Here is a 27,983-nt window from a genome sequence, read left to right as displayed (position 1 = left end):
GGTGTGGAGCTATATGTGACGACTGTGCTTAGTTGAATACTTTTTTGAGTCACTGTATGTATGTCAATCGAAAAACTCAAATACACATGAACAGACCATCTTGTTTCTCAAACCAATCATGTTCCTGAAAATTTTCCAGGTTCAAAATGTTTAAAGATTTCTATGAGCCAAAGCAAATACACTTCTCGTAAAAAATTCTGAAATGAACTGCACAGTAGAAATGGTGTTCCAGGAAGAGGAGTAATCTCCCTTGCACTTGACAATAATAGCAGAAAACGTGGAATTAGTGTGGAATATGTGGTTACTGACATACATTGTTTAATTTATTTCATTATGACAGAAGATTTACTCGCATCATTACTTAAAGCATTCATGCAGGTAATTAAAAATAATAATTTAGTTGCTTAAAGCCGGTAAATAATTTATTTTCTCACTTACAAGTGTTATGAATAGGAAAGGTTCCTGCTTATTATTCTTTCTTACAAAGGCCATTTCATATTATATATACACACACAAATACATATACACTTACTTATATTTAATCATTTTCAAATTCCATGCTTGCATCTGGCATTTTTCAATTGGACTTTGTACTCCATGCTTGCACCGTAGGCGACGGACGCCCTCGTCACGTCATGACGTCATAAATACATTGTTAGTCACATATCACATTAAATAAAAATATTCGCATGTCTTATAACCATTAATATGAACCACAAATTAGAAATAATTTTCTATATTCCAAATATCTTGTTATCTTGTTGATATGGCATATGTAGGATGCGTAAATTTTGATATGGTTGACGATGAAGAAGCGTGCAAAGTACTGCTTTAATTTTCTGTGACATCTGTTACTGATCTCTTTAACTTACGATCATTGTCTTTAAAAACAACAAAATAATTGTTTTGTGCATTAATATTAATTTTTCGCAATATTTCATTCATTTATGTGTCAAAAAAAGTGTATTTTCAGTAGCATAAATGTAGTCATATTCGTTTTCTGCCATTATCTTCCGGTTTTGTAAGAGAACGCACGCGGATTCTTAAGGCTTTCCATTTGTGAGTTAATTTTTTTTCGTATTAATTACTCGTGGACAATATTTACAGTAACAAAAAAATGGCTAATAACGGAGCTCCTGATTCTTGGGAACAACAGGCTGACGGTGGTGTTGGTGATTCTGCTGAATCGAGCGATCTTTCGACAAAATTTTCCACGTTGAATGTGAACGCAGCCGAATTTGTGCCTTCGTACTTGCAACCACTCCCGACTTCAGAGCCAGTTGCATCTTCGGACAATCAAGTTACAGTGGCGAACGGTATGATTTATCCAAGTTTCGCATATGTTAAAATGCATATACAATTTTGTTCGCATTTAGAGTGCATAGCAAGGGCATGGGTTTATAAATTTATATCAATGCTCCTATGACGTTCGAAATTTTTTGTTCCAATTTTGATTCTGGCCCACTTCGCTTTTAATTTTAAATCGTGAATTTATACGCATATATGAAGATATATGATTTGCAAGAAGAGACTGGATAACATATCGTACGAAGTTGATACACAAAAAATAGTTTGTGTGTCACGGTCATGACCCAACGTGTTTGACATATGGTATAGTCACATGTAGTGATAACTCTTTTCATGTGGCGAATTGAAATCTTGATGGTGTTATAATTTTACAGTCTAGAATATTCACATTGCATATATGTAGCGTAGTGAAGAGAAATAAACTTCACCATGTCATGTGGAATTGTTAGTTGGCAGCTTGTTATATGTGTGAGATATTGTGTTAGCATGATAATATGACATTTAACAATGTGCAGCTCAATCCTGCAAATGCTCTTCAACTAATAATAACCAGATATTTAGATCAAGGAGACTCCTTGTAGTTCAAGTTAGCAAAATAAGCCATTGCTAAAGAAATGAACATTCATCCATGTAATGGGCATTGAGCGTTAGCCTACTTGGACACAAGCGCTAAAACTATATTCATCGCAAACTTCAGTATATCAGTGTTGTGGAAGATGATTATGTCGAATGAGTTTTTGATATTTTTTTAAAATTTCTTGTATTCATATTTGTTGTGTAATTTTCTATGCAATATTACTCACTACATGTACCTGAAGTTATGACTTGATAAAACCTTTCACGTGTCATATGTATGGGAGTTACAACATACGGTATATGTAGTTGACGAAAAGAAATGCCACTTTAGCACTTAGCCTCAGTTAAACCATCTAAATGAAGAATGAAATAGAATATGCAATAATGAGGCCATCTTATTAAAATAAAGGGGCTGGCCAATTTTTTTTATATTATACTCGTAGGATTTCTACAAACTCTTGGAATATTTTTGGTGCTGCAATAATGCTTATGCAAACAGTATGCATGTACCAGAAAAATACAGAAAAGAAAGTTGCGTCCGCTCGTATATTTTTAACAGCCTGATTGTTTTTTGTACTTACACTTGAAAGTTAAAACTGTTTATAGAATTGAACATAGTTAACATTGATAATAATAATTTGTTAGTCATAATAACGATTACAAAAAATATTGGCATGAGTTTACAATACCGGACCACTCTCCAATTTCCATAAAATTTCGCCTACTTACTAATTTCGGTGTCCTGATGACGTAACTGTAGTTCATATTTGGCGGTCGCTTGTTAAAATTGTACATTTACGTCTAGAAATTGTAAAATATCCTTGCGATTTACCACGCTCGTTGTCCCTACACAGTAATTCGGAACCATCTTTCTTTCGCAATTCGTTAATGGTCTTCCTTTATGCACAACAATCTTGCTGACGTAAGACGAGGAATGCCTACGAGGTTAGGTTAGGCCTGTTAGGTTAGGTTCCATTAGCATAAATACAAAGAAAAATTAATATTTTAGCTACGAGAACTATATCTTGTCTTGCCTGTTGATTTCTTCATGTTGGAAAAATGGCGTCTTCCGTGGAGCTATTGTTCTTATGGTAGGGTTACGTTACGTTAAGAAAACATAGTTTATTTCATTTTTTTCTCGATTTCCATACTTGACCGCCAATTATTACATGCAGATTCGTGTTTAGGAGTTCACAATTAGTGAGTGGGCCACATTTCATAGAAATTGGAGAGTGGTCCGGTATTGTAAACTCGTTCCAAAATATTTAAGACATTTAGCTCTGTAAGGTTTGTAGTTAACTTTTTATGCATGTAGATTTTTTGCTAACATGCTTGCAAAGTATAAGATATTGAACTGCTTTTAAAAAGTGGACCTGTAATTCCTTTTTTTTTTAAATCAGCACATATTCATATTAAAATGTAGGCTATATCTACATGATTCTGTTTTTAAAAGGAAACCTAAAATTTCGCATGTAGTGCTACAACTGAATACCATGCCAAATATGTAGCTCACTGAATAAGCTGGAGATTGAGAAGCAAAACTTTTCAATTGTCAGTCCACTTTATGTACTGAAGTGGTACGATGTTGGGAGCAGAATATTTTAATGCTTGTAACTGTGGTCTTCCTCAAAGTTAAACACCACTGGACACACATTTAAGAATAAGAGAGGGACATCAAAGGTGCATGGTAGGTGGCAAATCAGTGAGCATCGCCATGTCTACTACAGATGAACCAATAGATGCATCAAATTAACTTTGAACGTCTTGTGAAAGTTCTCTAGTAGCTCAAATGTTATCGTATTTTGCCTGTTGACTGCTCATAATCCTAGCAGGCTTAAACCAGCTACAAGTAACCATGTTTCTTCCATTGTTCTTGCATTCTCACACAAATGAGTGGTTTCGCATAAAATATGTCAAAGCTGTTTCAGCTGGCCTCTATGAGCATAAGTGGATTTTTTTTACCATATTTCTGCCACTTTTCGTTAATTGCAACGATGAGGATGAGAGACACGGATGAAATAGATGAAGGGACACTCACAAAGAACGCTCATGCCCGGGATGGTACTGAACCCAGGAAAATTGGGTGGGCTCCACCGCCATGGTGACTCAGAAGTCAGAGAATCTAAAGTGCTTTCTGCATGAATTGATACATACACTGGTGGTTATTAGCAAGTCCTGAACTTTATTTTACAATTTATTATATAATGGTTTTAATAATGAAATTATCAATTTTTTTCTCCCAGAAATAAGAGTAGCAATGTTTTTACCACTGTGTGTCATGTAGATGTTTCTGTTGTGCACTTTTTTTTTCAAGTTAACTATAGCTTTTCTTTAAGCCATTAACCTTAAAGGTTTACGATTTGGAGGGGTTGGGCAATATATATATATATTTTTCGCAGCCCCTCATTGACCTAGAATTGGAATTAACATTTTAACCAGGGGTAGACAAATATAGGGTGACCAGGTACCTGCAAATTACCACCTGGTGCCTCCCATTTTCAAATTTTGATCTAAAAAGTATTTTATTCATATTTTGAGTTCCCTTACAGACATTTCTCTTTTTTTAATAACAAGTACAGTGTAGCTGTGTTTTGTGTATTTTCTGCATTTTGGTGTAAAATAAAATACACACACGTAATGTAATTTTGTAATGATGACTGTCAGCTTTTTGACATGTCTTAAAAAAATTAGCCTACTATTACTCCAGTTCTGTCTCCCCCTATCACAATGCCTAGTTTATTACTGCATTTGCACCCTTTTCCAGTGGAGAAACCAAACTTTTTCACCTTAGATGCAACACTCACAAACCCATAACACAAGCAACGATTGCGATCAGTGAATCCCGAACATGCAATGTTCATGTAAGTGCACGAGTGGTGCGAAGAATGATGGGAATTCAAAGAAAGTCCCTTTTCATATTTTCTCACTCAATTCTTTCTCTCCCCCATTTTACAGTACGCTTGGCAACATGTGTATCCAATAGCCATTTGTGTCATCCTGCCAGCAACATTCTGTGCCTTGTGACACGAAAATGCCCGATGTCAGTTGAAGAGAAATTCAATTGATAGCCGATTCGTTGTTTCCCAGCAGCCGGCTGAAATGAGAGCAATATGCCTGTGTACTTTTAGATTTAATTTTGTGGTCCTTGAGCAACTGTACCTCTTCCCCTCCCCCTCCTCCATAAGAACATGAGCCTTCCTATTTTAGCTTAAATCCATGCCTGTGTTAGTGAGTTATGAGCCCTGTCTCGTTTGCTGCACTCATGTGTCTAGTTGGTTACAGAGTGCAACACTGGGTCGTCTACTCTGGTGATTTGGTGTCGGCGCCATTTATACTACATTTTGGAGCGGTGCTCAGTGTGGTTGCTAACCAATCAAACGGATGTTTAATGCAGCAGACTGACATTTGTTGAATCTTCTGAACTTCAACTCCAGTATTGTTGCATGTAACGTCTACTTGGTTGATCACAAACCTAGTGCTAAAAAGTGCAGCAATCTAGACTGGGCTAAATCAAAAATTTTCTAAGCTTCGGTACAGTTTGCCATGCTTAACAACATTGATCACAATTAAGCTGCTCACATTCCAACATATATGGTGCAAACTCCATTCTGCTCATTAACACTGATCTTTCTGCCTCTTCCACAACAGATCCACCTCGGACAATGGAGATAGAAGAACCACCTGGGGAAGGGAGCGGCGACGGTGCACCTCCCCCGCCTGCAGACAGCTGGGAGGAAGCTGCAGACGGGGAAGCCAAGACTCCTGACAACGACAACAATATCGAGGAGATGGAGCTGGATTCCGAGGAGCCCGTCATGAAGCCAAAGAAGAGGATTCCGAAGGCTGAGGAGACCAAAAGCAAGAAGGAGCATGTCAATGTTGTGTTCATAGGTCACGTTGGTAAGTTTTTTATAAAATAGTTCAAGGTGTATTAAAACTTGGGTTTGCTAACAGTCTCTCTGTGTGACGATGACTTATTGGTAGAGGCACATAATTTTGGTAAATAAAAAAGCAAAATTTCGGTACAAAAACAGAGTTGATTTCGGGTTAAAAAGCGGTAATAAAAATTTCGGTGTTACAGCGGTGAATAATCACATCAAAAGTGCTATATAAAATGACATTTTGCTTTTAAAATTGTGAATATAATCCTAAATTTGATTTAAAAACTGCTGCACTTGTTACACAAAATAAACTTACCCCTTCTAATAGCACATTTGTGTAGTTACCAGAGTATGAAGTTTATTCCTGTGTAAAGGGGTCCATTTTTACTTCTCAAATATTTACAGCAGAATTAATCAATTTTCCGTGAATTGCATAACTCAAAGGATACTTCAGACTTCAGAAAGTGTCACATCGGTATATAAACGATAAATTTTGTGTTTAAGAGTATATTTCGCATTATTTCGTGACAAAGCAGGGTAGAAAAATGCACCTCTCACCTTTCAGAAACATGAAAAACGAACATTACAGCATGTTATTTCATATTTCGTGTTTTCGTCAAAAACTAAATTCGCATGCCTCTACTTATTGGCATAGAATTACTGCAACAATACACATTCCAATGTCAGCAGTGTGCCATATTTCAGTTTTCTTGAAATATGAGAGTTCCTTCTCTGGAACTAATGCCCCCGCTGAATGAGTGTTTTTGTATGTGAATTGTTCATGGACAAGCTTTTTCAGTATAAACTTTGAAAGCTATGTTTATTAATAAAGTAAACTTTAATAACAGTAGTGTGTAAACTTTTACAAGATATTATTTGAAAAGAAGGATGTACAGGTTGTGCTAAAGAAGATCCCTTCATTTGAAAAATATGAATGAATGACTTCTAATTCTAAAGGACTTCTTAGTTGGAGTGCAGTGCATATCACCGTGTTATGTTAGTTATTTACACAATATTTAATTAGTTTTCAGACATAAGCATTTATGACGAAACATTCTTTATATTAAGATGTGTATATTTTGCCATCCCATTTTTCCACATGCTCTACATTTCTGTATACTTTATTTCTGACCATTCTGTATGATGATAATGTAATTTGTGTATACTAGAAGAAACTTTCTTTTCCAGATGCTGGAAAATCTACTATTGGTGGTCAAATCATGTACTTGACTGGTATGGTGGACAAACGAACACTTGAAAAATATGAAAGAGAAGCTAAAGAAAAGAACAGAGAAACGTGGTACTTGTCTTGGGCCTTAGATACTAATTTAGAAGGTAATTCATAATCATGTTTTCTTACATTAAATTGGTATTAAGAATAGAAGATCAGCATAGATCTTTGCAGTTCTATGAATACATATACCTCTAGTCATGGCAGATTTTAAAACAAAAATAGAAATAGCGTACTAATAATTTCACTTCTGTTATATTCAGAGTCATCAGTAAGGTCACTACAAATTAATTAATGCTACTAGCAGTTTCAGTAAATACATATCGATTTATCAGAAAAATTGCCAATAATATTTTTGAAAGTAATATGTTATTTACTGCAATATTATGTCTTGTTTTTAGTTTTTAAATGCATGTGAAGGTATAATCCATGTACCCTGGTTTTATAAATCAAAAGTTGATATTAAGCTTTAGCTTAAACGAGACCATGAAAACTGTCTGTAATGTGGGAATTTGGAATCCACTGTGCGCAGGTCACTTTCAAAGGCAAACTCATTGAAACCACCTAGTTTCATACATTAATTAAGTGGATTAAATTAACCTTTCATGTCCAAGGAACACATGAAGTAAACACAGTAAAATTTCTGTTATCGATATCCGGAAATTTTATGTAGATAGTTTATTTTAGGGATTGGACTGATTAATCGGTATTCTATCGGTATCGGCTGATATAGGCATATCAGTTTATCGGTAAAATTACCGATTATTTTACCGATCCAATATATCGATAAATATCATAATTTAGTGCAAAATTCTGCCATTTTGTTGTAATTTTTATGGACAATCTTGATGCTCTACTTTCTAAAAAAGTAATTGTCTAAATATTCAACTTCTTTTGCACTGCAGTCACCTCGAGACACACATTTGTTAAGGAGATCAAGGAACATTTCATATTCTTCAAGTACCATATCTAATTTTATATCGGATCGGTTATCGGTAAATTTTATATCTGTACTTTATCGGTATCTGCCAAAATTTCATATCGGCCCATCCCTACTTTATTTTAGTACCAGCAAAAATTTCTTACCTAATAATAATTTTTGTCTGCACTTTTGAAACTGTGCTTGTGTGTTGTTGTAAAGGGACTTTTTCCTGGTCTCCTTTTAAAGGCAAAGGTAAAAAAGAAAAACACCCAATTAAAAATAGGTGGTGTCTGCAAAAGGTTGGACATGTTTGAATAGTAGATAAAACAAAAATAGAATGAAAGTACAACAAATGTAGAAGTTTGTATGTACAGGTAAACTCAAAAGTTTTTGTCTGTTGTTATGACACTTGTGCATGTGCTCCTTTTGTTACATGGAGAATATAAAAATGAAAATCTACTTCTTGCCAGGTTCTGTAAACATGCCAACATCCACGGTCGCTATAGCTTTTCTTATTTTGGCTTTCAGTTAAACAATGTCTCTCACTTGTGTTGTAAAAACAATATCTTTTCCCTTTTCACATATCCACAGAGGGAAACAATCTTCTTGGACGTGATTAATATCATTAAGCTATGATACAATTCCTAGAAAGAGGATATTTATGATAATGTATGTATTCTCAAGTTTATGTGAGTATGTGTCGCCGATGGTGTTTCAATAAACCAGCATGCATTTTAAGCTCTCCCTTGAGAAGTCGTCATTTTCTTTGAAACTGCATGCCATCCATAAACACATCTATTACATAGAAATAGAGATAGAAACCTCTTGCATAATCTATCCATCTATGCTGCAAGTCTACGTTATTTTCTGTTTTATTCACGGTTAAAATGTGTCTGGCCTTTTGTAGACACCTTGGTCTGATTTCAATCATTGGCACTGGGAGAAATGGATCTAGAAATCTATAGTTCTCTTTAAGACCCTTGAAAATCTCTTGATGAAAATTTCACAAATCGTGTATATGGGTTCAGCAACATGTTAATGTTTAATTGTGCATATTTTCAGAACGTGAGAAAGGTAAAACAGTCGAGGTAGGAAGAGCTTACTTTGAAACAGAGAAGAAACATTTCACTATCCTTGATGCTCCTGGCCATAAAAGCTTTGTTCCAAACATGATTGGCGGTACATCACAAGCAGATTTAGCAGTATTGGTAAGTTTCCAACAATATTCAATTTTTAGCAAAGAGCTTTAAGTTTAATACTAGTATTAATATACTGAAAGGAAGTACTCACTTCTCCGTGAAACTGGTTTTTATCATCTTTTATAAATTTCTGAGGCCCTTCAGAAACTTGATATTTGTAGATATCATTTTCATTACATTAATTTGCATCATTCACCAAAACGTGAAAAGTAATATTGTTTGTAATTTTGTTCACAAGTCAAATCTTTTAATTAATACAGAAGAAAGAAAGAAAAGAAGAAAAAAAAGCCTACCTACCAACTACCAATCCCACTCCCACCTGCCGAGGTGGGAGATCATCCAACCCCTAACGGAGTGATGTGTGGTCTACACGGCAACCCCCCTGCTCTTGTAGGTTTCAATGATCGGGTGACGCTACTTATTCGAAGCACCCCCAATTTCCTCATGATGGTGGGTAGGCACCGGTCCCATACACAGGCCGAAATCTCAGGAGAAAAGTTGTTACGCTTCCCCCAGGAGACTCAAACCTGCGTGCATTCCGTAGCAGAGCCCAAAGCATGATGCCTTAGACTGGATGGCCTCGGTGCGGGACAAGTCTTATTAAGATGGTTTTTATTCTCCTGTTCGAGAGACAACTCTCTGCTGGCCATCCCCTCCCACAAGACAACGTTTTATGGAAATTCTTTAACGGTCACTGCTACCAGAGCGTGGAATGACCTTCCCAACGACATAAGACACCCGTGTTCTCTTGGCCAGTACTGAAAACAGGGAAATAAAATTAAACCTTCATATAAACTGGTAGGACCAACACCCAACGACTTTTTCTGTAATTTGACTATGTTTGTTGCGTGTGTGTTTGTTTTACGTGTATTTTTTTATCTTGTGTTTTTCTTTTTTGGTATCTTAATGTTTTTAGTTTTTATATATTTCATTTCTTGGTATCTTAATGTTTTTAGTTTTTATATATTTAACATACAGTTAGCTATAAAAATCAATTTATAAACTGTAAAGTAGAGATGGTTAAGTGGAAGAAAAGGCTTGTGCCTTAACTTCACCATCCAAAACAAGTAATAAATAAATAAATAAACAATGATTTGTTCTGGAACTTTTCCAAGCTGTCAACCAAGATTTTATAAATATGTCACTATAAGAATAAAAACACTTCATAAAGATGATTTATTGTATAATTTTGTGATATACGACGATATTTATCTAGTAATCATTTGTTGTTGCAGGTTATATCAGCTCGGAAAGGAGAATTTGAAACAGGATTTGAAAAGGGAGGCCAGACAAGAGAACATGCGATGTTAGCTAAAACAGCAGGCGTTAGGCATTTAGTAGTATTAATTAATAAAATGGATGATTCAACAGTAGAATGGTCCGAAGACAGGTAATTTTGTATTATAGTACTATTAAATTATATATTTCTTGTGCTTTTATATTAGTTTTATTCCTAGTGTCTGAAATCTTCATGTACATGACTGCAGACAGACAAGTATGATAATGTAATGATTACGTTTTTTTAATTGTAGATATTGCTTGTAAATTTTCTTGCTGTTTAAACTGAAAACATACTAATAATTTTAATAAATAAAGATCAAACCAATCCAAAAATATTTTGCTAGAGAAAAATATAATGAACTTGCGACGGACTAAATGAGATTAGATTAAATTTATTAGTATAAACCCAGCAGCAATGACTCAATAATTGAGTCTCATCAATCTTGCGACGGGCTCAATAAGATTATTAGCTTTACGAAATTTTGCCTGATAGCGCTGGTGACGTGTGCAGATCGCTGGAAATTTAATTTCTATACCTTCAGATTCCAAACAGTAAATATTTGACTTACAACTAACAATAACCACTTTCCATAGTAACGACACTAACCCAATTTACTGACATGCGCAATTCCCCGCTCTGAAAAGGAAGAATTAAACATATAAGCATTGTCACGAATAACCAAAATGAAAGTACAGTAGAGCGTCGATTATCCGAAGTAATTGGGGGACATGGGTGTTCGGAAAACTGGTTTGTTCGGATAATCGAACTGTACATGTTTATTTGCCAAAAAGAAGTACTGTACAGTAAATTTATTCATAAAAACAGGCATCTCTTTAAGTATGTATTACAAAGTAACGTACAAAGGCAACTTTAGTAGGAATATATAGTATGTGGTACAGTTTATTAAACAAAAATATGTACATATTACATACGCATTTTGCATGAACAATACACACAGTACACAAAATTAACGTTTAAAAAAATCCTTTATTTTGGTCTGTCTAAGCAAGCCTACACGCTTACGAGCAGCTAAGTCACGTACTTTTTTCATTACAGATATCTGAAAGTGAGCGAGTACACAGTTCGGTTAAGCGGTCGTTCGGTTGACCGACGTTCGGATAATCGACGCTCTACTGTATATGTTAAAGACTGCAAATATGAACACCAAGAAACAATGAACTCATTTATTGAGTTGAATAATTACACCCGTATCATATTTATGAGAGCATTATCAGTCAGCTGATTTTAAAATACTTTAACAAAATTTTTCAACCTTATTGAAGCATGTATTGTTTTTAGTATGAAGGAGAGTATCTCCTTATTGAACTATGATATACGAATCAACTGACAATATGTTGATCGTGAAAGCCACTATATATGGTCATGTGATCTTCAAGAACTTACCAATACCAAATGCACACCATGCAAAACAAACAGCGAAAATATATACATATGGTATTTGTGATCGACGAGAAATTAACAATATCCAATGTACATCAAACCAAGCAATTCTGTGACATATAACGTCCAATATGTATCATGGCCAAATTATCACTTTATATATTATCAAATGTCAAACGCGTTTCGCTCAAGCTGTCAAGAATTCAAAATTCAGACTTCAATGGCGTCCATTTTCCTCGCGCTCATTCACGCGGTGCAAATAACGATTTGTTCGTTATCTAAAGAACCACACTGACCACACGCTAGCATGCTTCGAAGTACATTGACCGACGGGTAGATCTACCTACAAGCGTTGAAACATGAGCTCATGCAATACTAAAAGTACATATGCAGCTTACCTCACTTGAGATATCACGAGGCAAAATTCGCTCCTCATACCACCTTGTTATGTTTCAGTATTCCAAATCCAGCTCGCATTCCCAATGATCCGTGTTTACTCCAAAACATTGGCTCATCGCTTCTAGCCCTATGGCCAAGTAAAGTAATCGTGCAACTCAGGCGTCCACGCCGAAATTTGCAGATCTTGGTCACCGTATATTCATACCGATGCCGTTTGTTCAGCGTCCATTCTCCCGGAATCCCGCTTTTCTTTCACCTTTCTTCTTCTTCCTTTAGTCCTCGTTGCCCCAACCTTTTGTGCAGAGCACGATTGTCTTTACCAAACCAACAATTTACTTGATTAAGAAATCACACGTTAACAAATATGCGTATGTGTTAAGAATCTATTGTAATGCTTATTAAGATAAACTTTTTGCTGTTAATTAACCAATGGCATCTAGACCAAAACGCTGTAAATTTTATTATTTTGCGCCATTACTGCGAATTGCCCATGCGTGCAGTGACCGACACATCAAAATGTCCTTGTGCATAAGGAAACCGCGAGAAAATCGGATATCAAACAAAGGAATTTACAATTTGAATGCACACAACGGTCAGAGCCATCTAGCGATTCTTCGCGTAAGTACTAAAGCAGCAAAGTTTTTATATTGCATAGGCATTCCACCTATCGTGAATTCTCTGCACTAGACGAGTTCATCGTCTTAGGATGTGAGATGGGCTACTTTACCCATACCCGAAACTCAAATTACCAGAAAGCCTTATGACAGTTCGTCATAAACTTAATCCTGAATAACGTGATGCTTATGTGAAACATGCCAGCGTAATATATGTTATTTTATGCACATTTGTTACCCAGGTGCATTCTAATATGTATTTGCTTTTTTCCTTTTAGATATAATGAATGTAAAGAAAAATTACTGCCATATCTCAAAAAATTAGGCTTCAATCCACAGAAGGATCTAATCTTCATGCCTTGTTCAGGACTCACTGGGATTGGACTGAAAGAACAAATAGATGAGAAACTTTGTCCGTGGTACAGGTAATAGATTCTTATTGTTATACTCAAAGAATCGTGCCTCTTATCAATTTATACATTTTATGTACAGTACAATCAAATCATATTTTTTGGAAAGTAAGCAGTGTACTTTATATGCAGTTTTTATTTTCGTAGTATACGTCCCATACTTTTTGTTGTTACTGTGTGTGAGACCTGGGTTCAGTTCCTAGAATGGGTGATCTCAGGTTGATATTTAACCCTTTGTCCATTCACATATGTGTTACATGGTTTGTACACCTGGATCAGTCAAACCTGTGATTATATTCAGTCTTTGGATTGTCATAAATAAATATAAAATGTGGAAAGGAAAATGTACTTGAATACTTTTGAAATGATAACAAAGTTAATTCTGAGCATCAGATATAAATTACTTTTTATTTGTCAATAATTAAACCTTTAAATATGTATGCCATTACACAAAAAATAGTAACTTACGCAGTACAGCAGAGTCTGCCCGACCCTGTGAAATGTGAGTGAAAGTTAACTGAATCACACTGGTTCAATTTCAAGTTGCACTCTCACCTGTTACCACATCTAACTTCAAACTGTATTTACACGCACCAATGACCTGCATCATATATTGTGCATGAGTGCAGACAGATATTAACTGTACAGGGTCAGGGAGAGCCTAGTGTACAGACAAAGTGTTAAAATTAATGTATTCACCAGCATATTGTAAGCCCTTTGTGCCTACCAAAACATGGATGTCCAAGTGCTTCATGATTTTTATGTTCATGTTTTTCTTCTGGTGTACTTTTTTATGTCCCATTTAAAATTACAAGTTGTATCACTTAAATAAAGCTCTAATTTTATTGTGATAACCACATGTATTGGTGGAATTGTTGTACCAAATATGAAATTTGAAGAATGACCCCTTGTATTTTTATAGATCAGTTCACATTCAGACTTTGACTGTGTTGGTCTTGGACGGGCAAACTACTAAAATATGATTTGCTACAGTGAGGTACTGTGTGGTAGTAAATTTTCATTAAAAATATAGACTTTTGATTTAACTATGACAAAGACAAAATACTGTTTATTTTACGTAAAAGATGTTTGAAACCCGGTGGAGATGCAAGGTGGTTTGGATCCTACCTTTTGTATATGTCCAGTCCCAATTAGGCTGTCTGTGCATAAAGTTAACTTATACCAAAAATTTAACTCCAGTTAACTCAGATTTCAGGTAAGAATATTTCTTTGCTATTTGGTTACAACATAATTATATTACTACTAAGAATGGTCTGTCCTTATTTATTTATTTTTTCTTTTGTATCTAACATAACAATATATATTCCTGCTCATTTTTAAAAAAATATGTCCAAACAATTTGTGATGGAACACTTCATATGAAGTGGCACCTTAGTGTTAAATTATTAATGTAAGATGAAGTGAGTAATTTATATGAAACTGTACTGCAATATTTCTGCTTGCAGAGGTGAAGCGTTCATTCCATACATAGACAACCTACCTCAAGTAAATCGGAATGCCGAGGGTCCTTTTATAATGCCAGTGGTAGATAAGTACAAGGACATGGGGACTGTAGTTATGGGCAAAGTGGAATCTGGAGAAGCTAAGAAAGGGCAGTCGTTATTGTTGATGCCCAATAAAGTAAGTTCTTAGCTGTTCTCATTTAGTGAACAGAAATTAGTTTTGATTGAATATAATGTTTCCATGATGTATGTTGAAAGTCTTTGACTATTTCACCCATTGACTTTCTTTCCTTATGGCTATAACAGCCACACATTTTGCATAATTACCCCATTCCATCATGGAAGCTATCACACACATCTGGCAATGACTCATATGTTCATTCTTGCCAGGGAAATTTGTTCACTTTGCATGCCAGGTGAGAAGCCAGCCAGCCATCTTCCAAAGTTGTGACAGTGTTTGTGGTAAGATTCAGTATAACGAATCAATCTATGTAGAGATGTGTGTTATGAATCTGTACTATATCAATATTTCTATAATTACTATCAAATATTTCTATAAACAGTATAATTTATGGCAAAATTCATTTCCTTTAATACAAAGTTCTAGTGAAGAAAAGAGAGATCCAATGTGTGACCACTTTCAAAGAACTGACAGTTTCTGTCGTCTTCAGAAGCAAGAATTAGATCGATTGGTTGATTTGGTTTATTTTACTTTGCTTTTTGTGCAAGTTTTGGCTAATTGCAAAGATAAGCCAGCCCCCGTGGCGCAGTGGTAAGCACATCACGCTACGATGCCAGGGGTCCCGGGTTCGAATCCCAGCCTGGACATGGAGTTTTGTGAGTGTCCATAAATTTCATCATATCATCACTCATCCCCATCTTTGCAAATTAGCCAAAAGTGGCACAAAGATCGAAGTAAATTAAAGCAAATCAATCAATCAAATCAAAGATGAAATTGATGAAGAGACACTCGCAAAGAACACCCATGCTCAGACTAGGGTTTGAACCGGGACCTCTTGTATTGTAGCGTGAGCATGCTGTGCTAGCCAGTCGACCACAGAGGCCAGATTCAGAAGCAAGAGAACGAGCATGTTTTGCCTGTATGAAAAATCAGGATAAAAAGTTGCACAGCAACCCAGAAGAGCAATAAAACTTAAGGCAGATTTCATCTGTCCTCTGTCTGTGCAAATTTATATAAACTCTTGGTAAAATTGCTGATAATTTGAAAATTAATATTTTAGTATCGACTTTGAGTGTGTACAGTTGTTATTTTCTAGAGTAAAAACTTTCGTTCTAATAGAGATGTGTGTATTTCAGACTTCTGTAATAGTAGATCAACTTTGGTCCGATGATGAGGAAGTTACAGTAGTAGTGTCCGGAGAAAATGTAAAAATTAAACTAAAAGGCATAGAGGAAGAGGATGTGTCATCAGGCTTTGTTTTGTGTGATGCTGTCAATCCATCTAAAACAGGGAGAGTGTTTGATGCTCAGGTATGTTGCAGGTGTTTTTTTACTTATGCAATTGCTTAGTTTGAATTGAAATGTCATTCTTAAACAAAAGTGAGCCATAGGTATCAATTTGTACTAGGACTAAACTGATACTCATACCGATGTCGATTGTTTCCCTCCCACCAATACCGTATTTACGCGTGTATAGTGCACGTGCATGTATCTCGTATCTAATGTGCAGTACAATCCAGCTTCAAGAAATGGCTAAATGACTTCCTGTTTGCAGGTCGTAAAGCTGTTGCTATGCTGATCAAGAGTGAATATAATCATACCTATTCAATGAGTCACCTGTTGCTTTGTGTACCAGGAGGAGAATACCCTCTTGTGTAAACAATAAGTCTCCAAACCATGCCACCTCCCCCTTCTCCCTCCACTGTGTTTAGCATCTTAAAGCTTTCACTCTTTAACCACCGTATTTATTCTGTAATAGTCAAATTATGGATTTGCAGTGCTCAGGAAGTTACTTTCTATTATTTCTCGACCAACAAATACTGCTGATATGCATCCCATGTGATGGAAGGTGCAATGCTTTTCTTGGTGTCGCAGAACATTACATTACAAAGTGAAAAATCATATGAAACTACCTTCAAACTTTTATACGTGGTTTTGCTCCCTCCTTCTTTACATTTTCTAAAAGAACTTCAAAATATATACATTTTCAGTGACTAACGTAACATTTATATAAGGCACATTTAGAACCTTCAAACTAGCAGTTAGCAGCACAAGATTTCTTCCATTAAGGAATTTACACACACCATATATATATTATTATTTGGCCAGTAATACATTTTAATTTTTTATTTTTCCTTATGTTTGCTTTCATCCAAATCACCATAGAAATCAGAACGTTCCTTCATTTTGTGATGAACTTATTTCAAATTTCACATTAAAATGTAAATCACCAACCCTGAGACCTTCTGTAAACAAACGGTCTCACCGATTCGATGTATCACTCCGCGTCAGCTGATTCATGATCACAATCATCTGCTGTTACACTCATAGTTCGCTGCACCTATTCATTTTATATAAGAGCCTCTGAATGTGAGAACCCGCTCTCAAAAATCGGACGAATATGTAGCCGCATACATTGTTACTTTCCCAGTCATTCTCTCTTTCATAACCCTTAAAACTGCAGACACTGACACACCACTGCACTGGGATACGAACTTAACCACTTCATTTACTGGTTTCTCAGTATAACACTGACAGAACTTTACATAAATATTGAGTAGAATATGTTTCTCACCCCTTTTCAAAGGCTGTCTTTGCTGGTGTTCTGAAAACAAGCTCGGAGAACATGGAGACTTTCCCGCACGCATAGAACTCGGCATGTTATTTTTCTAAGGATAAGTCAGGCAATATTACTAAGTTGCACTACTTCCTTGCTGTGCACATGATTATTTTTAGAAAATAACCAATGTTATAAAATATCATTATGTACACACATCTCTAAGCTCATTGAAAGTTACAATGCATATTACTACAAAATGTTCACACTTATCTTGCCTTGCCATGTCACCAAGTTATTTTACGAAGTGCAATAAATTTGTCTTGTTTTGATCATCATCATCAATATATTTATTGGACTTACAGCAATGCATATGGCTGTTTATGCCCATTATATATTTTATTTACATAAGATACAATTTACATAAAATCTACAAACAAATTTCAAATACACACCTGTCTATATCATCCTTAGAAATATATACATTACCATGTTATATCATTTTGTCTAAAAAATGCAAGTAAAATATATTCAATTCGCATGCAAGAAAGAAGCCAAATTTATGGGAAATGATTACTGGTGCAAAGAGTTAACCATAAAGGTGAAGCAATAAGTGCAAAAGAAAGAGCATTGGGTTTAAAGTGAGACGTCATTTGCGGCAGCGTATCCCATACTACAAATTGGCCATTGTTTTACCTTACATAATGAATCTTGTAACAACGCTGGATTTTCGTGTGGATTATTTTACTTCTATGAGTTTGCAATGCTTTCTGCATGCAGGTGGTTTTGTTTACAGAAGGTCTAAGGGTTTGTGATTTGAACTGTAGTGCCGTTATCTTGAATGGAATACTGTTTCCATATTCAGAAACTGCATGATCTAAGCCTTCCAACGATATATAACATGATAGGGTTCTGTAAACATGAAAAATCAATGCAATTGTCCCAAAATCATGAAATGACCCTGTATGGTTTCATGTCGGCTATCTGAATTATTCCGTGCATAATACGCACCACAGTTTTTGAGCAAAACTTTTGGAAAAAAGTGCACATTATACATGAGTAAATATGGTATAGCAATTAAGTTGTTCAAAATATTGAATAATAGTAGTGGGATTATAAGCATGAATTTACCAGAGTTTTTATTTGCCTTTAACATGAGTGGTAATACATTTCCACCAGGTACACATATTTGCCAAGAATTAAAACTCAAAATTTCAACAGTTGAACACATTTTGAAATTAAAAGCTGTATACAGGGTAACATTTCAAATTTAATATAGTTTAGAGAAGAAAATCATTTTCATTCTAACAGGATATTCCTAACGCCCACATATGTGAAATGAAAGGAAGTAAAAATGCTAAGATTGTGACATTATGGTACCTGATCGTGGAACTGCATTCAGTAATTTATTGTGTAGTGCTGTATGCAGAAAATTATATTTAAATTGATAGGGGCTGTTGTATACTAGAGGAAACATGTGGGTAATTCTTCTCAAGTGCAGTAATAGTCTTTTTAATGGAAAATAAATCAGAATACTTTATTCTAAATCTAAGCTGATACTAGTACATAACTTTAATTCCTGCTTATGTACATAGATTGAAGATGTGGTTCTTACTATGCAAGAATTGAAAAATTATGTTGCATATTTATATTTACTTACATAGTTATTATAGTATTATGGAGGTTATTCCTGTAGAAAGAATGTTTTTTTTTTTTCACATCCAAAATTTTGAAGTATAATTAATGGTTGTTGTTGGATTTTGTGTAACCCACAGGACAATTCAGGCTTTAGAAAGTGTGTCAGTTATAAAATCAAAGTTTTGTGTTTATTTCACATTTTGCTCTTGCGTTTGTATCTCATGACAAAAGCAAAGGAAAATGTTGCCCATGCCTTTCAGCATTAAAAATTAGTATTAGAGTACAATTTAATGTTTCCGTCAAAAACAAATTATGCACGTCCACATTTGTCAGTCACATGTGGGTGATTTGGACATCTCAGAAAAGATGGCAAAATGCTTAATTTTGTGCCACAAGCCTGAATTTTAAATGAATAAATGTGAAAATAATATTAGAAATGTGATTTTGACATGAGCCTAATTTTGCAGGTTGTTATTTTGGAACATAAGAGCATTATATGTGCAGGATACTCTGCTGTGATGCATATCCACTGTGTAGCAGAAGAAGTCACTGTAAAAGTAAGTTTGTATTCTTATCTTTTCTGAGGTGTTTCTGTGAAGGTGCATGTTCATGCTAAAGTATTTGTCAGGCATGCATGTTGGAACACAGAAAACATACAAGCTACTACTATTACTGGGTTGAGTCATATCAAGTTGGATGTCATTAAGGCTACCTGCCACTTTCAACCAATTCCCACCTATACTGATGAACATTCTAAAAATACACGTAGGTCAGGATATTTATAAATTTATAAATTGTAATTTATATAAGTTTTCCATTAGAACTACAGTACATCATATCAATCTAAAAATATTTTTTTGAATATATTCATAATTTCACAGATAAATATGTAGTCACAAAATTTGTTTCTCCTCACAACATGGTTGCAAAAAATAATGAATATTAGAGATGGGACAGATTAATCTGTGTAAAATTGCAATAATTTTACCAATCCAGTATATCTATAAATATCTTATAATTAGTGCGATATTGTGCCATTTTTTTATAATTTTTGCAGATAATCTCCATGCTCCAGTTTTTTAAATCTAAGTATATGACTTTCTTTTGCATTTCAGTAACCTATGTTTTTTAAGAAGGTCGGTGAACCACGTAGGTTCTTCAAGGACTATTTGGAATTTTATATCAGTATCGGTAAATTTTATATTGGTATCAGCTAAAATTTCATATCAGTCCATCTCTAATGAATATTATGCATCATAATTTTCAGGATAATTAAGACAGTGAAAGTGTCACACAGCATCTTTACTCCGGAAAAGCATCGCCCACATTGGTGAATTTTTTCCAACCAATGTCATTGGTATCAGCCAATACCGATATATCATTATCACATCAGTCCTTAATTTCTGTATATTCTAGGGATGGGACCGATTAATCGGTACTCTATCGGTATCGGCCGATATAGGCATATCGGTTTATCGGTAAAATTACCGATTATTTTACCGATCCAATATATCGATAAATATCTGATAGTTTAGTGCAAAATTCTGCCATTTTTGTTGTAATTTTTATGGATAATCTCCATGCCCTACTTTTTTAAAAAGTAAATGTCTAAATATGCAATTTCTCTTGCACTGCAGTCACTTTGAAACACACATTTTTAAGGAGGTCAACGAACCTTTCAGGTTCTTCCAGGACCATTTCTAATTTTATATCGGATCTGTAGAATATCGGTTATCGGTATCGGTAAATTTTATATCGGCCAAAATTTCATATCGTCCCATCTCTAGTATATTCGTATAGAGAGATTCATAGTTTTCTAAATTCCAAAAATTAAGTTTTATGTGAATGGTCAAACAACATAAACTTTATGACTAAAATTTCTCGCTTACTTTTAAAGCTTTTTCTTGAGGTACCTAAAATTTAATAACAAAATATAATAACTCTGCATTTCAGTATACACTGCATGAAACTTAAAATAAATAAATAAAAACAGTTATGCTGCATATTCACACTTCTGATGGATAAAGTAGAAGTGTGTCCTCAAGGATATAAGGACAGCAATAATAATAATAATAATACGTTTGGAATTAATTAGTTTATGACATTAAAGAAATATTACTATATTAACAATTATTATTGTTATTATTTCCATTATTCAAATTTCTTGTGATGCCCATGGGAACAATTATGAGTGAACCCCCCCCCCCCCCCCGAAAATTTTCCCTGCATACAGCCATGCCTGGATATGCTCCCAATCTTTTGAGAGCTAACATCACTTTCGTTTTAGGAATTCAGTCCCTTAGAAACATATCCGGAACTGATAATCCGATAGAACCTCTTCAGTATTCACTGCCAGGAAAATTTGAAGATTCATAGGACCGAAGAATTTCTTAAATGGCCAATATTATTCAGTGGAAAATTTGAAATATTGTCAGAATTATAGTTTTTCTTGTATGTACACATTGCTTACATTGTAGAATTATTTTCCTGTAGAGGAACTCTCCACCAGATGTGGAAACCACAGGAATATATAATATAAATTGTTCATGTTCAAAGGATTATGTGGGACAAACAGCAAGGAAAATGGCAATAAGATGGCACGAACACAATTTGAACATTATAATCTAAACCCAAGAACAGGTTTGTCAACTCATATCATCGAAGAGAAGCATTTGATTAAAAAGAGAAGAGTTTTAAAAAGATTAACGGGAAACACAGAGTTGAATGTCTGGGAAGCTTCGTTCATTGTAGAAGAACACTGGAATAAATTAAATATTGAAAATGGTAACATAGATCCAGTATGGAGTTTTCTTTTTCACAAATGGAGTAAGCCACCATCTTTAAAATTTAATGTAACAGAAAACATCAAGAGACATTGTGAAAACAATGATGACTTTGAATTACCTGATGATATTTGGGATTCATAATTTTAAATAAAAAATAATGTGATCAAAAAAAAGAATCAAATAAAAATAAAACTGCTTCTTTTCACAGTTAGGTTGCTATATTACAACAATGTAACATTGACAACATTCATTATATAATGTATTATTTTTGTTTAAAAAAATGCTAACCATTGTTATAACTTTATCTTTAGTCAAAATGAAAATAAATGTCTGATGAAGGGAGCGTGTGTTCTTCTGAAACGTCACAACAAAAAACTGTTTTCTTATGCTTGTAATAACCGTAAACTACAGGAAAATAATTGTCTGAATTGTTTGGTTGCTAGTACATCATGCAGACTGAACATTTTTTCCCCCAAGATATATTTTTATTGTAATTGATCAATGCCTTGGGGAAAAAAAATCATTGAAACATTTATAATGATGCAGTTTGGAAGATATTTCTGTTTTCAGCTATTTCCATCAATCCCCACCAGGAGTATAAAATATGCCTCTAACTGTGAGTATTATAAGTAATGTGAGTGTTTTCTCTTTTGCAGGCCTTAATATGCCTGGTGGACAAGAAGTCAGGGGAGAAGTCCAAGACCCGGCCACGTTTTGTAAAGCAGGATCAAGTTGCTATTATGAGGTTAGAATGTGCGGGAGTCATCTGTTTGGAGCCATTCAAACTGTTTCCTCAAATGGGGCGTTTCACTCTTAGGGATGAAGGTAAGGATTGGAGTCATTGCGTTGTGTGATCTCTTCTATGTTTTAGGAGTATAAGAAGTGACCTTTGCAGAGGACACCCGAAAGTCAGCCTCAGTGCCACATAGTGCAATGTTACAGGCCAATAAGGCTCCGACATCTGAACCTACAATCAGTTTAATCCTCTGTAGGGCTATGTTTTGTCCTGTGTTTTGTCGTTGCATGTGTGTCACGTGACCCGTTAACAGCCTCAGCTTTTAATCTCTTAGTCCTCAGATACACATGTTTATTTTACTTGTGGTAAGAGGGTAAGCCTTGTAAAATGTGGCTGGTGGCAATAGCCCAAGTGCTGACACACATGGCCGGATTAAGGTGGGTGCTGTTGATGCTGCAGCATTAGGCCCAGATAAAAACAGACAAGAATTTTCCGAAAGCTGAACAGTTTTCTTTTGCTATATTAACCTGAAAATAAATCTTTGAATGAAATTTGGAGCCCCAATTTCGGACGCCTAGACACAGCGTTACTTGTTATACAGTTACTATTATTCTTTGCGCTGTGACGTAACTATAACGTCGTTGTGTTTGTTGTTCACCAAAGATTTCAAGCATCAGGCCCAATTTAGTCTTAATCTGGCCCTGCTGACACACCCAGAGTTTTCTCTTCAATTCTAACTACTGAAACTCTGCGTTTCCATTATATAATTTATATTATGTTTTTCTGCCCAAAATATAGTTTTACACTTAAGGTACAGTTTGTGACTTGATATAATACTAAAGCAAGGGAGGAAATTATCAGTTTCATAGCACAAGTGTTTATGCTCTCGTGCTCGAAAAAGACTTGCAATAGTAAAAGTAATGATTTCACTTCTGCACATTAAACACACAATGGCATTATAGATTTTGATATGTTACCTCACAGAGTGGACCTGTAGAGAGAGAGAAGCATAAGTTGCCAGGGAAATATTCTGTTATTCTGTACATGTTAATGTATAGGTAGAGCCATGCAAATTTAATTTTTGACGAAAACATGAAATATGAAATAACATGCTGTAATGTTCATTTTTCATGTTTCTGAAAGGTGTGAGGTGCATTTTTGTACCCTGTTTTGTCACGAAATACCCGGTGGAGGCACATGGCACAGTGGTTTGGATCCCACTTTAAACTGTAGGTCCAGTCCCGATTAGCCTTTCTGTGCATAAAGTGGACTTAAAACAACAATTCAATCAATCAATCAAATCCTGCCCCCGATAATATTTTTTGCACTGACACATTTAGGTACCAAAGAAATAAGGCTGAAATTAAACCTCAAAAGGTAACTTACCTCTTTATCCCAAGTGCAGGCTGAATTGCTGGTCGAAGTTAATTTGAAAGTCCAAAAGAGAAGTAAATCGTAGGTCAAAAATCTTTGTTGTCCTTTCCCACAGAATACTACCCTCCCCTTTGTGTACCATCTTACAAATAAGAAGTTGCAAATTTTCCCATCCCACAAGTCATTCAGAAAATACAACCCTCCCCTTTTCTGGCCCGCAGTTGCAAAGAGAAATGTGCAGGATGTTCCACAAGATAATGTTGTCACACAAATCAATTCCAATGTCTGAAATCTCCAACCCGCCAATAAGTCATACAAATAACGTATCGCAAATTATCCCATTGCACAAGTCAATCATAACAAGAGAAAGAAAATGTGTAGACATGCACCTGTGACATGAATCCATTATTGAAGCCTTGAAAAGGCGTATAGACGCTACGTACGTAAGGAACTTCAATATCGAAAAAACGTAAGTTTCGTAGCCGTAGAGGTAAAAAATACCTTCCGCACTATTTAGGAACACCCTTTGTTACAATAAACTTATTTATTTGCGAAATCCAGGGTGTGAGATATCGGCATGGAGCCCTGATTTCATATGACATTAGACATTACATGGGCTACTGAAAGGTTTGAGTCCAATGTTGTTGTGACTTTGGCATTGTTTGATCCATTATCCTGTAATTTCGAACACTCAGAGTGTGAATTTCCGTGTGTGAAAGTGCTTTTATATGTTGGTATTAATACATAACATTTTCTTATATATTTCAGGAAAGACTATAGCTATAGGAAAAGTTTTGAAACTGATCGAATAAACAGGTCTCATGTTGATTCTTTGGCTGCTAAGTTGTTCCCAGTTTCATTATTGACAGATGGACTGAAAGGAATGCTACTTGACATACCATCCATTATGTTTTGTGTGTGCTAGTGAGGAGTTGACGAGTTGTAATGCATGCTGAACAAGTGAAATAACATTGGTAGTGCTGAAAAGTTATGGTGCTGCATCCCGCTGGAGGTGTCAAGTTTTATAGTGTGGTACAATGGTGACTCCGGATTTGACTAACTCACTGCATAGTTCCTTACCAGCGTAAACTGGGAATTGGAAGGAAAAATAATTATATACATATATATATGAACAATACCTGCAGTGCTTCTGCAACTGGCCCTCCAGCTCAATTCTTGTTGACTCAATTTGCTTCATTACTAAAGCATGATTGTCTTCTCGCTCTTGGAAAAAAACATGGTTTTGCAGCATATCAGATCATGCTACTAACGTGACTCATCTCCCCCTCCATAAAAAATCATACACTTCAATTGGTTGCTTCACGAACCTATTAATGTAATTCATTGCTTTCTGTGTAGAATATTAATTTTTTTCCAGTGCTGAGGCTGCAAACCAATGGATTTGTCAGCCTGTACCAGACTGACTGGTGACTAAAGGCCAACAATGAACACACAGTTGCCAATTGTTGATTTTTTATATTTTGTCTTGTGTTATTGTATTAAAACAGAAGTTAGGCACACCTGCTGTTTTTTCAGCCTATGTCCTGTACAAAATTATGACATCTAAGTTATACGAAGATTGTATTTGCCCTTAGTCACTACTAAGATATAGAGTTTGTGACAAAGAAACTATATTATGTTACTAAGTCAGAGAGGATATGATCTGTTGCAACGCAAGATAAAAAATATAGACAATAAGGTATAAACAGTCTTTAAAAGCCCACTTATCATTCTGTTCCGAGTCTTGTTTGAAAAAAAAATCGAACTGTGAAAAGTAATTTCTGGTATGTTATCTTAAATGATGAAGTGTCTATAGAGAATAAACTGGAGGGATATTGTTATTTATAATGTTATTTTAAAAGGTTGAGGGATAATTTTTTATATGAACAAAAGACGTGAGATCACTTACATTTGAGTTAACGGGGGTCTGTGTAGGAAATGGAAAGTTTTAAATGATTATTCTCAATTGCATATGTTGGGCTGCACATCCATACCCTTTCTCTCCCTTTTTTTAGTTTGATTTAAAGTTAATGAAGTGTTTTGGTTCGTAAGAAAGTTGTTTTTTGGAGACCATCAGCTGGAGGAGTTTGCCCAAAGTGTACACAAGCGGTACGTGGTTTCTCTTTGCCTTTTTATAAGCTGTTTCAGGGGATGCCTTTATGGTGTTTCTTGATTGATGAGACATTTTCACATTACAATAAAGGACGATATGAAATACTAAAAACCTGCATTTATCATTTGCAGTCACCTGTCGCTTTGAACTGTTCTTTTTGTGTTTATCTGTAACTACTGAAAAAAATATATAGGCCTTTGTGTAGCGGCTTATATGATGTGCTATTTAACTAATAGTCTGGTATCAAATCCAAGGTAAGGCATCATTGTCTTTAGGATTCCCGTTGTCATGATGAATGTGTAGATTTTTGCTTATTTGCCTTTTTTTAGTTCTTTGTATGAAACTAGGGATGTACCGAAGCCAATTACGATGTATAAAAATCTGCAGAAATTGACACATAAGCATCGGCAAAAATCAGATATTTAAACCGGTACAGATTATACTAGGGTGGCCGCGGTGGCTGTCGGTAACGTGTCTGACTACCATGCTAAAAGTCCCGGGTTCGATCCCCGGCCGGTTCAAATCCGGGAACTTTTCTAACGGTGGAAGCGGCCCCGGCACCCACCCAGCGTTGAATGACATGGGTACCTGAGGGAAACCCTGGGGGTTAAAGGCGGTCAGGGGCGTGATGCTGATCACATCACCCCACTCACGACCGGATCAAGAAAGTGTGGGGCGTTACCCCCTATACACCTTCATGGCGTGGTGCTATGCACAGGGGAGCACTTTACTTTTTACAGATTGTACTAGACTTTTACCTTCTAATAAGTTTTATATTTTAGTTTTGTAACATTTATTGAAAATTAGGTTCTGATTCTTCGTCATTGTAGAGTTTTTGTAATAAAATTATTGCAAACTCGCATTCAGAGGATCAACCTAACTATAAATCTGAAATAAAACAGTACGTTGCTGAACCAGGATCTCCTGTTGTATTGGAAATTCAAAAATGAATATTCAAACCTGAAGAAAGTGCTGAGAAAATACTTGTGCATACCTGCTGCATCAGTATTCAGTGATTGAGTGTTCACTGTTGCTGAACAGATTTGAGATAAGAGAAGAAGTAGGTTACTTCCTGAAGTGCTTCCAAATCTTGTGTTTCTGAAGTTGAATCTGGCAGAGCAGGAATTCATTTTGCATTTCAAAGAACTGCTTGTGTACTAATGTTAAATCTCTTGAGAATCCATGTTCTTCGTAAAGGTTCACATAACATTTTGTAGATGCAAATGTACATTCGCATCTCTTGAGAATATATATGTATATACATATGATATGCACCCTCCCACCATTGCCCCCAAATACCATCCTTGCCACCATTGATGTCACTTCCCTCTACACCAACATACCTCACTCCCATGGCCTCCGCTCCATAGAATTCTATCTCAATAGCAGACCCAAACCTCACAACCCCAGCACCAACTTCCTGACCCACCTAACCCACCTTGTCCTCACTTGTAACAACTTCACCTTTGAAAACCAAAATTTCCTACAGATCCGAGGTACAGCCATGGGTACCAGAATGGCCCTATCCTATGCAAACCTCTTCATGGGCCAGCTTGAGCAAGAGTTTTTGGCTACCCAACCCCTCCTCTGGCTCCGCTTCATCGACGACATCTTCATGCTCTGGACACATGGAGAACCATCCTTGTCAGCCTTCCTGGACCAACTTAACCACTTCCGTTCCCTAAAATTCACCTGGACACACTCCCCCAACCAGATCATCTTCCTGGATGTGGACGTGCACATCGAGGGAGGACACCTGACTACCTCCATCCACATGCAATACCTACACTTCTCCAGCTCCCACCCGTTCCACACCAAAAAAGCAATTCCATTCTCTCTGGCCCTCAGGGGACAGCGCCTGAACACTTCACCCACCTCCCGCCAGAATTATAACCTCCGCCTACACCAGGCCC

The 27,983-nt window shown here is 35.7% G+C and overlaps 2 protein-coding genes across 3 annotated transcripts in view; one reads left to right on the top strand and one right to left on the bottom strand.

Annotated features, from left to right (window-relative positions):
* The window catches only part of TyrRS-m (Tyrosine--tRNA ligase, mitochondrial), a 68,574-nt gene extending 67,304 nt beyond the window's left edge, over window positions 1–1,270 (bottom strand). The window contains exon 1 of the mRNA XM_083110757.1: window positions 533–1,270. The gene's annotated coding sequence lies outside the window, so the exon portion shown is untranslated. The remainder of the gene's footprint in view (window positions 1–532) is intronic.
* Window positions 993–26,175, top strand: eRF3 (eukaryotic translation release factor 3). 2 transcript variants are annotated; one of them, XM_083110756.1, is made up of 11 exons: window positions 993–1,059; window positions 5,533–5,784; window positions 6,954–7,100; window positions 8,981–9,126; window positions 10,353–10,507; window positions 13,092–13,238; window positions 14,690–14,864; window positions 16,004–16,177; window positions 19,529–19,618; window positions 22,504–22,672; window positions 24,726–26,175. In XM_083110756.1, exons 2-11 carry the CDS (start codon window positions 5,547–5,549, stop codon window positions 24,767–24,769), a joined length of 1,485 nt encoding a protein of 494 aa, XP_082966882.1. In that variant the 5' UTR covers window positions 993–1,059; window positions 5,533–5,546; the 3' UTR covers window positions 24,770–26,175. The 2 variants fall into 2 exon arrangements, with proteins under 2 accessions (XP_082966882.1, XP_082966881.1); XM_083110755.1 differs by having other exon boundaries at window positions 998–1,316.
* The last annotated feature ends 1,808 nt before the right edge of the window (window positions 26,176–27,983 follow it).

Source organism: Lepisma saccharinum, chromosome 24 (genome assembly GCF_977018435.1).
Source record: "Lepisma saccharinum chromosome 24, izLepSacc3.1, whole genome shotgun sequence".
NCBI lineage: Eukaryota > Metazoa > Arthropoda > Insecta > Zygentoma > Lepismatidae > Lepisma > Lepisma saccharinum.
Note: the sequence above shows the minus strand (reverse complement) of the source record. Positions and strands in the feature narration are given on the sequence as shown.

Excerpts from the sequence above, each read along its gene's own strand:
- eRF3 (XM_083110755.1), top strand. The coding sequence starts at position 1,118 with ATGGCTAATAACGGAGCTCCTGATTCTTGGGAACAACAGGCTGACGGT. Across the intron at positions 1,317-5,532 it reads TCAAGTTACAGTGGCGAACG|ATCCACCTCGGACAATGGAG; the intron begins GTATGATTTATC and ends CTTCCACAACAG. Across the intron at positions 5,785-6,953 it reads TGTGTTCATAGGTCACGTTG|ATGCTGGAAAATCTACTATT; the intron begins GTAAGTTTTTTA and ends TTTCTTTTCCAG.